General features: G+C 36.3%; 1 protein-coding gene across 1 annotated transcript; it reads right to left on the bottom strand.

Moving 5' to 3' along the window:
• Positions 1-498: 498 nt before the first annotated feature.
• LOC133717135 (protein argonaute 4A-like) lies at positions 499-8,305 on the bottom strand. The gene is made up of 23 exons (XM_062143791.1): positions 8,181-8,305; positions 6,341-6,587; positions 6,041-6,246; positions 5,728-5,958; positions 5,505-5,641; positions 5,330-5,427; positions 5,153-5,250; positions 4,854-5,013; positions 4,662-4,778; positions 4,470-4,577; positions 4,305-4,367; positions 4,104-4,217; positions 3,835-4,000; positions 3,630-3,742; positions 3,408-3,545; positions 3,109-3,239; positions 2,920-2,985; positions 1,955-2,018; positions 1,745-1,859; positions 1,592-1,665; positions 1,274-1,368; positions 1,113-1,144; positions 499-863 (listed from the first exon to the last, which is right to left on the bottom strand). Exons 2-23 carry the CDS (start codon positions 6,575-6,577, stop codon positions 679-681), a joined length of 2,748 nt encoding a protein of 915 aa, XP_061999775.1. The 5' UTR covers positions 6,578-6,587; positions 8,181-8,305; the 3' UTR covers positions 499-678.
• Positions 8,306-14,251: the final 5,946 nt, after the last annotated feature.

Raw genomic sequence — 14,251 nt, 5'->3', positions numbered from 1 at the left:
CAGAATTGTTCTCCCTTAAAAAAATAAAATAAAAACAGAATCGTTCTTAGATGAAACACAAATTTGGATTGAAAGCTTTATATTCGTCACTTCTGCTTGAAAGCTCCAAGAACGAGCTGATGAACATCAAAACACACTAGACAGTGGTTATATTTAACGATGTGATACTTCAGCTGATTAGTTCTCCAATATATCTGTTGTCATATTTAACACTAAGATTCATTATTAGGGTTCAATTGATAGAATCAATTTACCACATCAAAGTATTACTCTTTCTCATACTTTTCTTTTCTCTTTACTCTGTTTCTCTGCTCAGATTTCAAAACAATCATTTTCCCACTCAATGTATCAGGTTTTCCAAACTGACTGCACTCATATTACTAAATACTAACCAATGACTCACTTTTTTCCAATGATCAGATCTATTCAGAAACGAGCAGAGTAGAAACAAAGGTCAGAATAGTTGTAGAAATAAGTCGAATAACAGATGCCAAAATGTGAGTTTAACATGTCTTTTTTGGATATCCTCAAAATAGTCAATATTCAGTGTGATGTAAAACCATTAAAAGTCAATGGGGATGTTTGAAATCTTGAAATCCCTCCTAAAATTCCCACTGCCAGCAAGCTAGCAGTGTAGCATAGCACCATCACCATGGGATATGAAACCGGTCCTAAATCTCAACAGAAGAACATGGAGTTGACGACACTTTCATGTAGCCTTGGTAACTCCTGCACTGGCACAGCTCCAGCAACAGTAACACCACCAGAACCACCTTGGCTTGAAGCAGTCTCTGATATTTCATCGAACTTAATAAACTGACTCCTCTGTGCTGCTGCTAGATGGGCATAGCATACCGGAGCAACTGCAGTAAACAGAAAACACCAAACTTGTTCAAAATCCAAGTTTTAGTCTCTTATATTAATTGTTGCTATCATTCCCCTTGAATCTTTACCGGAAAGAGAACCCACGCAAGCAATCATTTTAAGTCCAGTTACTAACAAGCATTAAACTATAATTCTTTTCCTTAATTCCTTGAACTTTCTTAAGCATATGTGAAGAGTTCAATTTCAATTACGTATCAAACAATCCAAAAGAGAAGATAATATATTACCTACAGATATGGCCGTTGTGCTCCTTTGGTAACTGTACAAAATTCAAAGATAGGCAGTCAGGTATACAACTTACTCAACTTATTATGGAAGAAGCAGAACAAAAAAAAAAAAAAGAACAAAAAAAAAAAAAGAACATAAGAATGAACACAAGTATACTTACACATATGATAAAGAATGAACAAGTTCTTGCAAGTCATCCGCTGAGAAGCCAAGTTCATCATATAGAACATGATAATGAGTAGGACGAGTTGTTCCCTACATAAAAAAATTCAAAGTCAACTCAGTTTCTTTATTAAGTAGACAGGACATCCAGGTACCAAGCTTTTGTTCATTTAGCAATAATTCATGCTATGTCTATAATTTCCACAAACACCAAAGAGAGATTTAAAGCACTTTCTGGATTCAATGAATTTAGTGGATAAAAATCTTTAGAGAACATCCAACTCAGAAACAACAGGTTTTGGTCAAGAATACTCACAATCATCCCAGCATGAGAACATAAGTAGAAATCATTGTTCTTTGGATGACAGACTTTGTTGTCAATAATAGTCCCTGCAATCAAGTGATAGAAAGATAAGCGTGATTCCAAAACATTTTGACATATTTTTGTACCAATGGTAAGGTGACTAACCAGGTGGAACATTGTCAGGAGAACCACCAGCCTGAAAAAATTTTGTATGATGATTCTTTTGTGCAATAATAACCATGAACTTTGGACACCAGCTCTCGTCAAGAAACTTGCAGGCCTGCAAGTCATAAAGAATCCCAGAGAAAAGTTAGACATTTTCTCTTACTAATCTGAAGCATGTACAAAGAAAATGTAGATTGGCTATGTGAAAACCTCAATAATCTGATCCAATTCTACATTCAAGACTTGGTTGAACTGTGACTCACTCACTCCATCCCTGAACAAGAGAAAACTGGGGGATAAGAGATCAAGAACATTTAAGTATAGATGATTGAGTGATGCAACATGTTAATTACTGAATCAAGTAATATTTTATGCTGAAAATCTATTACTCCTCCAGGCTCCAGAGGCATTTTTTGAACTCAGGATTTTAATAAGCTGATACAACGTTAATGTAACAAACCTAAACAAGAGTTTATCTGAACCTACAAACTTAATGAAAATACAACTCGTAAGTAGTAAGAAAATCCAGATCTTGAGCCTGTTCTAATCCAAAAAGGTAATCAGAGAAGATAAGCTTGGTGAAAGACTGCAACAAGGATGTTAAGCTAATTCCATTATATCAAATCTTGAACTTGAAATGATCATAGATAGATAGTGAGCTTACAAAAAAAGTGTTAAACGGGACGTACAGTTCACATACATTAGGGTTTAAGACCTAAATCCTAATCCATTACTGAAACCTTTCCAAGGGACGTACATTCTAAACAGCACAAGTCTTTGTCCTTTAATTCAAGAGCAAGTACAGTTTATGTGTAAATGCTCCACAAATTGCATATCGTGATTTAGAGAGGATTAAATGCACTTTTTATGAGTGATACTATTTGTCCCACACTGAATGTGGGCAACTACTGAAGTCACTGACTATGAAAATGAACAATAATACAAGGAGGTAAGAAGATCTAGTGAAGGTTATCTATATTCCTATTTACTTCTGAAAAAATTGATGCCTTTTTCATTCCCACTTTTAGGTATTGATCTGTAGAATATGGCTATTTGGTTTGATAAAGAATATCAAACAAGCACACAGTCTATATATACTTTACACATCAAACAAAAAAAAAATCATAAGAGTAAAAAATGATCGAATTCATTATAATTGTTAAACAACAGTATACCTGAAAATAATTATCTGTTCTGGCTTCCTGTTGTTTGAAGTAGTATAAAAGTCTAACAAAAGTTCCCTGCAAAGTGCAGAATCTATGTAAACAATTTCATACCGCAATAGTAAAGGTTTGTATATATATTATACATTCACAAAAAAATCAATCAAGGTGGCAGAGTATAGGGGGGAGATAGGAGCCAACTTGATTATGCCTTGGTCCTCTTTATCAGACACAGGCTTGAACAGATTAGCAATCATTTCTACTTTTGGTGATTGAGTACGAACTGCAGCTCGGTAACGAGAAATCAAAGGCCATTTCCTGGAACTGACCACCTACAAAATTCCCCCTTTTAATATGTAATTCGTAACATAATACAGCAACAATCTCTAAGAGAATGTGGAATATGCAATACTAGTAAAATTTATGGGAAAAACTAATGTAATGTGCAGTGGAGAAAAAACTATAGTGTGTAATGTGCAGTCTTGAAGAAAAAATGTTACCGCTGCAATAGAAGGCACATCGGAACGTCCAGGTGACCCATGTGACACATCCATCCCTAAAATCAGAGTGGGGGACTTGGAAACCAAGGGAAGAGAAGGAGAATGCTCCACCATTAGCAAGGAGTTGGTTCCATCAAGCTGCATATGGGCAGATAAAACAAAGAAGATCAAGATTGCTGCATAAATGATTAAACTCAAACAATTGATGTCATTGTAACTTACCTTTGTATTAATTTTCAGGAGCACATTTGTGATGTATTGATCATTCACTTTAGTTGGTGCAATACACTGTGTTACAATCCCAACGTCTGAAAGGTTTTTCCTTTTCCATGGACCTTAAGTTGAGGGAATCGTTAATACACACATCCCAAGTTCTTAAAGCCTATGTGTTGAGAACAATAATAGAAGAAAAGAATTGTGATCTAACCATATATGTCAGAATTCTTCCTCTCTGGAAGAATGCACAACAAAAACTGAGGTGGTCCCGGAAGTTTGGACTTAATATATTCAAACATCTTTTCTACTCTACTCAGAGCTGACTCACGTCTATTCTGAATGCTCTCTTCAAACACATCAAACGGAGGGTTGATGGACTACAACAAAAAAAAAATATATACATATATATATATATATTAGAACACCAAATACCAGCAGAAAAGCCTTGGGGTACGATTAAGATAAATGGATCTCACATACAATTCCTTTCATGCCTCCACACTTTATCATAGTGTTGACCAGGAAGCGAACGTCACAGCGAGCAGAGAAATTTACAACAGCCCAGTGCTCTAGTTTTACAGGTTCTACTAATTTCTACACATGGGTAACTGAGTTAAATTTATCCGAAACATTTCAAAATTTGGCACTGGTGAAGCAGAAGAATCATGAAAGATACAGCACCTTATTGTTGAAATTCCATCTCCCATTCCGAGGAGAAAAATCCTCTCCATTTCCCACTTTCAACTGTGCCAAGTATCAATAAATATAGGAAATGAGCATCCAAAACACACTCAGCCAGATCAATTATAAAGGAAACAAAAATGACTATGATCGAGAATGCTTTACCCTTGGGGCTGACAAAACACGGCCTTCAACCTGCATAAATTCTGTACCAATCGATATTCCAGAAGAATGAAGCATCATGTCAGCCTCATATTTACTACTCTTCAGTGCCTGAGAGAACATATATAAAGTTCATACCTCAGCAAGTATAAGCATAAAGATTACGCTATATATCATGTGGAGGGCTGAACTCACATCACGCAAAGTTGACATTCGCTCTTGGGGTTTTTGCCGAGACTTCTCCACTAGTGAAGCCCTTTGGAGATTGGATAAAGCCTTGGTATAGCGTTGCAAGGAAACCAAATTACAAAGCTACAGAGGCATGGAGGAATTATTAGTTAACTAGGGGTATTCATTTTAACAGTATGTTTGAAGATAATATATCACCTCAAGAGGAAAGTAAGAAGGTTTCTTTGGTTTTCCAACATTGATGCAGGGAAAATCTGCTGAATCGCGTAACTGCATGTGCTTATGCTGGGCAAAGTACTCATAAACAGTGATCTCTTCTCCGTCTCCATCCTGTCCTCCTTTTGATTTCAAAAAGAACCTAGAAACAAATAAAAAAGGGGAAACATATATTGCAGAATTTGCAGGGAATACAAGTATATACTGTATCGAAAACCAAATGTGAGATGCTACTACTATTTTAAAATAACATGCCACAGATGAAGGTAGAAAGAGCTTACGTCTGCTGTTTGCAGGGTTTATCACTCAATCCAGTGATTTTGTACTCCATCTTGGAAGCATAGGTCTCAACCTTTAGATTTTTTAGCATCCTCTTAGCCTATTATGAAAGAAAGCAACTCAAATCATGAAAAATGTCACATGAATGAAATCTCAACAATTAAGGAGACCACCGTTACCTTATTCCAATCAATCTGGTAAGGAGTTTTGACATTCTGGTTCTCCATGAGGAAATTCAAAACAGGACCAGGTTTTACAATCATTGTAGTGGACACATCTATATTCCAACAAGGATAGTGATTAGCTAAGTAGAATAACAAAGAAAGCCAAGCCTTCCGTCTTTTAGAAACTAACCCATATTCAGAGATAGGCCGCCTTGCGTGGCCCGGAAGCTTGAATGGAAACCCCTGCAGCCTAACACCCCTCCTCCCAACTCTATGAAGTTCCTCGGGTTGTTATGGAAGAAAGACTGCCGAACAAGGAGACAACCCCTGGAGAGAAACAAAATTATGATACACCAAAAATAAGAGCAGAATGACTGAGGATTTATATACCACTTGGGTACTTAGTTACTTACTGCTTTGCTGCATTCTGCCGTATAATGATGTCAAGAACTCTAACTGCTTCCTGAAAATGGTCAGAGTCCTGACCTCGCAAGGCATTCGCGATTGCTTGCATTGGGATTTTAGCAGCAAAGTTGACCTGTACCTTTATTGTTTTGGATTGAAATGACTGCTTGACTCTCTTCCTATCGCCCTGACTCTCTTCTAGGGAGTAACTGCCTCCAGATCCCCCATTCGTCCTAGACCTGTGTGCAAAATAACCACTGAGCTAATATCCAGAAGTAAATAGGAAGCAACAGAGATACACCATGATCCACATATAAGTACCTGCTTGATGATATGTCATCCAGTACTACTGTGAAATCAAGTTTTTTATGAGGGAGCTGCCCAACAGTAAACAAGCTCTTCTCTCCATCATAAGCAAAATCCTTGTTTTCCAGCTCCACACTATATGTGTCTTTTACTTTGTCAAGAACCTTACGTCCAATGCCTTTCCCGTCAACTTCGGTTCCATCATCATATTGCATGGCAATCTGTAACACCATTTTACAAAACACAAGATAAATTATAAAAATATCATCTATACTGCAAAATATTGGGCAAGAGAGACAGAGTCCAGGGGATTACACTATAATGGTAAAACTCAACATTAGATTTGTTCAATCCCACTTTGAAATGGTTGGTAAGAAGTGAAATGCTTTGACCTTTAGATCCAATGCCAGGCCTTTTCATGGGAACACGTTTTGGAGGAGATGGTTTGTTAATTAGTTCAAGAGGTTTTTCTCCTGCTACAATTGGGACAACATTTGGCGGAATGGGCGGAGGAGGGGGGAGTTCGGCTCCTTCGGGATTTGAAGAACCCATTTCCTTGAACCTGCACAACAACAAGAATAATAATAACACAGTTTCGTAAAATGCAAGCAAAATGATAGAAGTATAAAGTAATGACAAACTTTGAAATTATTTATCTCTATCTCTATCAAAAAAACTTATTTTGACAATTGCCAACTTATGCTGTAGTTAGGAGACCATTACAGGCACCTGTTACCACCGAGATGGAAGAACTAATGTGATCAGAACAAAGATAATAAGAGACATTCCACACAATAGAATAGATTTCAAGACAGAATTGATACAATCCACTCAAGCAAAGCAAGTATGAAAATGATGATCCTAAGCAACTAATAACAACAAAATTACATGTCAATTCATTGAAGAGACTCCACCCATAGTGAATGTAAGTTATCTGCCTAATAACTTACTACTCATGTAGAGTATTTTTGAAAAGATCATGTTACATATAAACTAAAAAGGCCGGAGAATTCTGTATTCCAGCAAAAGTTAAAAGTCGTATCAGCATTTGTAAGAAACAAAAAGAAAGAATAATAAACGATGCTGTTAGAAATACTAGGAAAATCAGCTTTTTTATGGGGAAAACAGAGGAAGGAAGTAAAAATGTTTGTTTAGAGAAAAGGCTGAAATATACTAAGAAAGTTTTACAATACATTGTACATCAAATTTAGATAAGTAGTTTACAGTAATAGACTAGCTCGAGGTGAATCTAAGCTAGTCTACTAGTTCATTGAGCCGGTCTAGCTTTGTATCAAACGGGCATGGTTTACTTGATATATCAATAAATTAATGTACCATAGACAAAAAAAAGATTTATGAAAAATCATGCTACAAAAAAATGTCAAATCGTTATTTCTTGTCGTACTATACCATTTTAGTTTCTCAGCGTGTAAGGACATATGACAAGATATAGATTAAAGACTAATGAAAAAAACAGCAATTTCTTCAAATTTAGCTTCAGGTATTCAGCTTTTACAACAGATCACTAACCAGTTAACCTCAATCGAAGCTTTTGACACAAAAGGAGTGGGATTCAATTTGCGACCAAAATTAACATTAAAAATGGCATCTGAAAATCTCAGGGACGAAAAATTATTGTTTCAAAACCAGTCCAAAAGGTGGCAAAAAAAATTTCCAAAAAGATTTTCTGAAGAAACCAATATCACAGAAACAGAATGTTTTATCAAGGAAAAGAACTTAAATCCAAGAAATAAAAAGGTGAGAGGCTTTAACTAGGAACAAAGCACAGCACTCAGAAAGCACTCGGAAATCACAAAAAACAAAGCAAAAATTATAAATACAGCAAAAACACTATTCTAAGTCATTATTATACCATTCTGGTAAAAGAAAAATTGTTATTACATGTACACTGAGCTCTCCCGAGACCGAAAATCAGAGTCATAAACGAAAACAAAGTGTAAAGAAAGCAAACCAACCCAGCACTCTGAAACAAGTTTCTTCAGGCCGGTCTCTAAAGCAATATATGGTATAAGGAAGAAACCCACAAAATATATATATCAAAGAAAAGGTCCAAAACAAAACAAGACAGAAAAATGGTTCAACGTACTTTTCACGTAAATAGTATTATAGATTGAAACAAGGGAGATGGAGAGACCTGTGCGTTATACAGAAGTATGAAAAACCCAAAACCGAATGGAGACGAAGCGTCTCCGCTTCCTATTCAGTTCCTAGATTCCTAGGGTTCCCAACTCTCTCTTTCTTCTTAACTCTCTCCCTCAGACTTGTATATTAAGTATTCCCAAAAAAAGACTTGTAATAGGAATCCCAACAGTCCAGAAACACAAGGAAGGCTGCTCCAATTTTTCCTTTTCAAAGCCCATGTCCAATACTATACTGACACGTGTCTCATTTTTCTCCCTAAATTCTCGTTTCCGGCGTAAGGCTTCATCTTTTACATGATTTTATGCTTACATTTTTTTTTTTTAGAATTTCTTTTAATTTTTTAACTTTTATATTTATAGGTTATATTATCAGTTTCTTGTGCATATGTGAGGGATTGAGTCTTTTTCATCAAGTTGGGATGATTTTCAGAAAATGCAGAGGGCTTTGCATCAAGAAATTAATTTAGTCATCTATATTGAAGGAAAAAATAAAAAAATAAACATGGATTACAACTCATGAATGTAGACAAGTTTTCGAACAAGTTCAATCAATTATTGTCTCTCTTTCTCAACGAATATCTTCTTGACTAAAGGATGCATTCTCTTTCTCTCTTGAGAGAAACCCTAAGGCCGCCACCGGCCTTGATTGGCGGCGGCGGTGCGGCAAATTTCTTGACTCTCGGCAGAGAGGTTTCCCGGCTACGCAGTGGCTCGGTGATTTGGACTTGGAAGGGTGGCGGCGCTTCTCTTTCTTCTCCCCTACTTGGCGGCGACGGCATTTGGCTCCGACGGTGTTCCAAGATGTTAAGATTGGCTCTGGTTTGTCCTCTTGATGGACTGAATCCTCTGATGACAGTCCGCTTGGTTGCGAAGATGCGAGATTTCTCGCCTTTAATCTCTTTAGTGTTGGGTGATGTCAGAGAGGAATTCGTTGATGGCTGGGTTGCTCAAGTCGATCTGGGTTCAGACTCGATCAGGGGCACTTGGGATGTGATGGTTTGCTGGGATCAAACAGGCGTTGATGGCGTGGCGCATTCTGCTGGTGGCTGGGCTGGATCGGGTTCGGTCTTAGGCTTGGGAACTGCAGCAGACATGGCTGTGTTCGTTTGTCGTCGTGGCTTGGAGGTCGAAGATGATGGACCGGCTGACCGGACGGCTAGTGTCGGCAGTGGTGCGACGGGTGGCTTTTGGCTGGAAAGATGTATGTGGGCTCAATGGGTTAGGGCTTTGGTTTACCCTGCTCTTTGGGCCTTCATGTGGAGTGGATGGGCTTCTTGGGCCTTGAACTGGTCTGTGGACATTAGCTTTGGACTCACATGTCTAGGGTTTCAAGTGGGCTGGATTACCCTTGTGCTATGGGGCTGGGTCTCCATGGTCTATAGTACTGTTTAATTTTTTTGGGTCACAAAAACCAGGGCCTTAGTTGAAACCATTTTATGTCTGCTTCGAGGTTTCTAGGTTTTTGTTAGAATAATGGTGCGTGGATTTCCTAAAAGGTGGGTGTACTCGGGATTTTTTTGGGATTTTATTATTCTAGAATAAGGTTTCATGAGGTTCTAAGGAACGATTCTTTCTGTCGACCCCAAAGGGGTGTTTCGTTTTTGTACTGCTTGCTGAATTTTAATGAAAGGGCTGACCTATTTCCATAAAAAAAAAAAAGTTTTCGAACAAGTTTATTAAGGTATTCTATTGTTACAACCTTATTTTATTTTCTACTTTAGAGAACAAATTTCTCGTCGATCCTATGCATTTAATTTTAAGTAGTAAAGGAAATAAAAAGTTATTTTGTGGACGCAATAGTTGTTTCTAAAAATGTTTAGTTGATAATTCTTCTCGTTCAATTTTTTTTTTTTTTTTTTTGATCAGGTAAATAACTCAAATGCTACAACTAGTCTTTAGTGAGTCGAACTCTTAACCTCCTACTTATGAAGGGGAGACTATGCCACTAGACCAAATGGTACTGGGCTCTTCTCGTACAGTTTTGAAAACCGAATCTTGGCCAATTTGAAATTAGATTCTAAGTTATGTAATTCAATTAAATAGAAGGAAAACATTGGCACCACCGGTTGGTTTATGTGTAAATGGCATAATTAGTAATTTCCTGCATGTTGGTTGCTTCACGAGTATGAAAATATATTTAATTTGTGTCACAACCTACTCTCAAGATTATGAGGTCGAGTTTTTAAAGTAAGAGTATCGTACCCAAGGGATTGAGTAACTCTATCCTAAGCTAGATTATCGCGAAAATAAACCTAAAAAACACATGCAAAGTTTACTTTTTTACAAGTTCAATATTTTAGCCATTTGGAAGCCTAACTACCAAATGGTGATATTAACAATGGAAAGTAACGAATCGACTTTTGAATTGATTTTAACTAAATTAAAGCAAAAGTGCAAATAAAGCAAACTAAACTAACAAAGTGTAAGAGATTTTATCAAATGAGATGAAAAGGGTTGTAAGGCATCACACCTAACCTCCTTTGTGCTAAGTCTAAGTAATCAAATCAAACATGCTCATGCCATGATGAAATCCCCCTCGGTTCTCTTAATTATCGAGTAACAAAGAAACAATTATACTAGAAACGTATTTAAGCTACCCCTTGAGTCTCGAAAATAACTCTCCTACAAATTAACCTTTTAGTTTCTACCCATTCCTTGATTATCAGACAAGTAGACCTATGTAGATGCAAGCTAAGATTCCTTGATTATCGGAAGCCTAACCCACACCCATATGATAAGCCCAATTGTAAGGAACCCAAGCAACCTCATTTGATTATCACAAGATTACCATTTCTACATTTGCAACATGCTGTAGTTTACTAAGTTTGTCAAGCCTAGCATACTTCCATGAAATTATCAACATTTACCAACCTTAAGTGACAAATCTAAGATGCATAAATGATGAACAATTAAACTAGCAAATTAGAAATTCATGGCATGATCCACATTAAATTTAACTACATAGTTTGTATACAAATTCGGCTAGGATTAAACCCTAGCCCCAAATTTATTCTACTCACAACTCATAATTACACAAATCTAAGCCAAAAACATGTGAAACATCCAAATAAATAAGAGGTAGAGTGGAGAAGTTGAATGTTACCCACGGCTTTGGTGTTCGGTATAAAACTGAAAGCACAAAATCTCAACCTAGCCTCCTAGATGCAACACAAGGTGAGAAATGTTTCAAAGTATGGTAATTTCGGTTTCTACAACCCCAAATCACCATACAAATCCACAAAACTCTTAGAAATTAACTATGAAGAACAAGGCTTGAATCTATGAAAGCTAGAGTGTGATTGATCAAAGATGTATAGATTCTTCGGTTTTAGAGCAAACCCAAGAAGCTATACACTTTTCTCTACACAAAAACTGTAAGAACTAACTAAAAGATGAAGAACTAAGAAGAATGAAGGGGAAATGGAGAGAGAAAGGAGATGAAAATGGATTAAGTAAGATATAAAAAACGTCCAAAGTGAGGGGAGGGTCTATATATAGGCCAAAAGTGATGAATGGAGGGTGGAGATCAAAGAAAATGAAGGGTTAGATGTAATGGACAAATGTGTAAGCATAAAATATGGATCTAGTATTTAATTCCACATAAAAATGACTTAAAAACCTATAGATATTTTGGTGGATGAGATAAAGTAAGGGTAAGAGGGTTATTGTGCAAGGGAATAAGGCAATAAATGGGAGACAAATGTGTAAAATGTAAGAAACGTGTAATCTTTCAAATTTTGAATTTCAAAACAACCTACACCATATCTTCCCACCTAAAGTCTCTAAGCCTAGTTAACAGCTCTTCCTTGCCCTCCACAGATGCTCTTGGCCCTCCAACTTGGCCGGAATCCAGCGTTGACCCCTTTTCGTCCTTTTGTGCACTTTCGTCGAATTTACCCCTTCAATTAAATCTCCACCAAGACTTTAGAATTGGCCTTCACTTTCTTCATATCTAATGTTTTTCTATGAGCATAGATCATCCTGGTAAAATTTCAAGGCTTAGTTCATCGTGTTTTGGCCGAAAATTCTGTCGGAATCCGTATAGGTCCGGTTTTGCAGTTTTCATCTTCTAGTGCAGAAACTTGTACTGATCTTTTGAAGGCTTTCTATTCCGAACGAGCTTTTGTACTCTTCATAAGAAATGATCCTCAAGATGTCTAAAATGTCTTTGTAAAATTTCAACTCATTTGGAGTTCATTTAGTTAGGCCGCCGTTCCTCTTTCCTTGCTTAGCTCGGTTTTACCTAGCAAGAGTAGTAAAAGGTGCTAAGGTTGACTTTTTAGGGCATTTCCAAGCTTCTCCATCATTTCCTAGCATGATAAGGGAAAAAAAAGTTTATATAAATAAACACAAAGGTTAGGAAAAAGTGCAAGATTAGGGGAATAATTACTAGGTAATTATGAACCTAACACTGTATAATATGCGAATAAAACACATATTGACTTTTTTTTACTTTCATATTTCGTACATTTAAAAGAAACTCGTTAAATTTCCTGTATTGAAGTCAAAAGTATTATACACATACTATAAACGTGAAAATACTAAATGGAACTTGTTTAATGAAAAGGAGAGCAAACTCACGTACTCAAACAATTTGCTAACGCAGTGTAAACCTCACCACTGAGGAAACATCACTATGAGGCTGTTTATGTAGCCCACACAAAGAAGCAATTCACTATGAAATCAAGTCTTTACAAATCATAAGTCGTGGTATTCAACACAACCACTTTACAAGCAATATAGCTAACTTGTTTACAACTTGAACAACCTATTCTACACAAGAATAAACTAGTCTGTTGTTGTAATCAAGACTTGAATGTCGGATCTTCTTTTTGAATCAAGGTCTCATTGATCTCAAGTATCATGTATAAGATGAATGTAGTGAGCAAATACAGCAAATGACAATCAAAGAGAGTTTTTCATAAAACTGTTTGTGAAGACCATGCAACACCTAACGCACACTTTTTACCTCAAAAACTCTGACTCTCTGAATGCAGTTTGGAAACCTTTTATAGAGATGCAAGACTCCCCCTCAATTAAATCTCTTTTGATCACGAATAAAATAAACAAGGGAAGGTTTTAAAACTGATTTTGATATGCAATTGATCCTTTCTAACTATATGCAATCTCAATCTTTATCTGATATGAGTTTTGAAAACAATTTAATGCAAATAAGATTCTCAGATCAACTCAAGTAATCACTCAACTATTTAGATCCACAATGCATGCCGATTTGTATGAAAATGAAATCTACCTTTATCTTAAGATCAGTGAGCTTGATTCTCCTTGATTTTCTCTCTTTGTAATCCGATACTTCAACCTTCTTTAATCTCCTTGGATCACTGGGAAAGTAGGAGAAGTATTCTCCCAATCCTTTGCAACTTCTGATCTCCTAGCTGCCATGGGAAAGTATGTGTTGAATGGAAATAGCCCAATATACTTACAAAATGACTTTTAAATTTTTTTCTTTTCCATATTTTCCACATATTTTTGAAAAAAAAAATGAATATAAACGAATATGTTAATTAATTAATTAAAAATATTTTGTCGAACTTTTCAACAAACTATTTGATGAAATAATCGAATAATACATGTATGTATTTTTTGCGTGTTATACGTGTTTCTTGTTTTACTAACTATAGAAAATGGCATTGAAACACAATTTTTGATATTCAGTTCTTTTAAGATGGTGTGCTCCTCCAAGTTAGAACAATATTTAAACTTACTATTGAAGGCTCTAGATTGTCTACTCATGGTTATATAACAGCGGGGGGTTTTCTTCGCAATAGCCATGTGATTGGAAATGTGATTGTGCTGCGAATTTTGGTGTGGGTAAATTTTTGCAGTAGACCTTTGGACTTTATTTCTGTATTGAAGATGGCTTTAAGACATTAACTCATTGCACCGATATTTGGTAATAGGAACACCCAGAAATTGTCACTACAAAAGTTTTAGAGATGAAAAGTCACCCTACTAGTATGAGTGGCGAAATAGTGATCCGACTCTATTAATTGCATTTCTAATAGCTATTGGAGACATATAGCCTAAACAAAAGAGAGTATTC

The sequence above is a fragment of the Rosa rugosa genome, chromosome 6 (genome assembly GCF_958449725.1).
Source record: "Rosa rugosa chromosome 6, drRosRugo1.1, whole genome shotgun sequence".
NCBI lineage: Eukaryota > Viridiplantae > Streptophyta > Magnoliopsida > Rosales > Rosaceae > Rosa > Rosa rugosa.
Note: the sequence above shows the minus strand (reverse complement) of the source record. Positions and strands in the feature narration are given on the sequence as shown.

Bases quoted from the DNA above. Each gene is read 5' to 3' on its own strand.
- LOC133717135 (XM_062143791.1), bottom strand. From the start codon at position 6,577: ATGGGTTCTTCAAATCCCGAAGGAGCCGAACTCCCCCCTCCTCCGCCC. The intron at 5,428-5,504 runs GTTAGTTTCTAA...GTTGGAATATAG, and splicing joins CGGCCTATCTCTGAATATGG to ATGTGTCCACTACAATGATT. The intron at 4,578-4,661 runs GTGAGTTCAGCC...ATGTTCTCTCAG, and splicing joins GAATGTCAACTTTGCGTGAT to GCACTGAAGAGTAGTAAATA.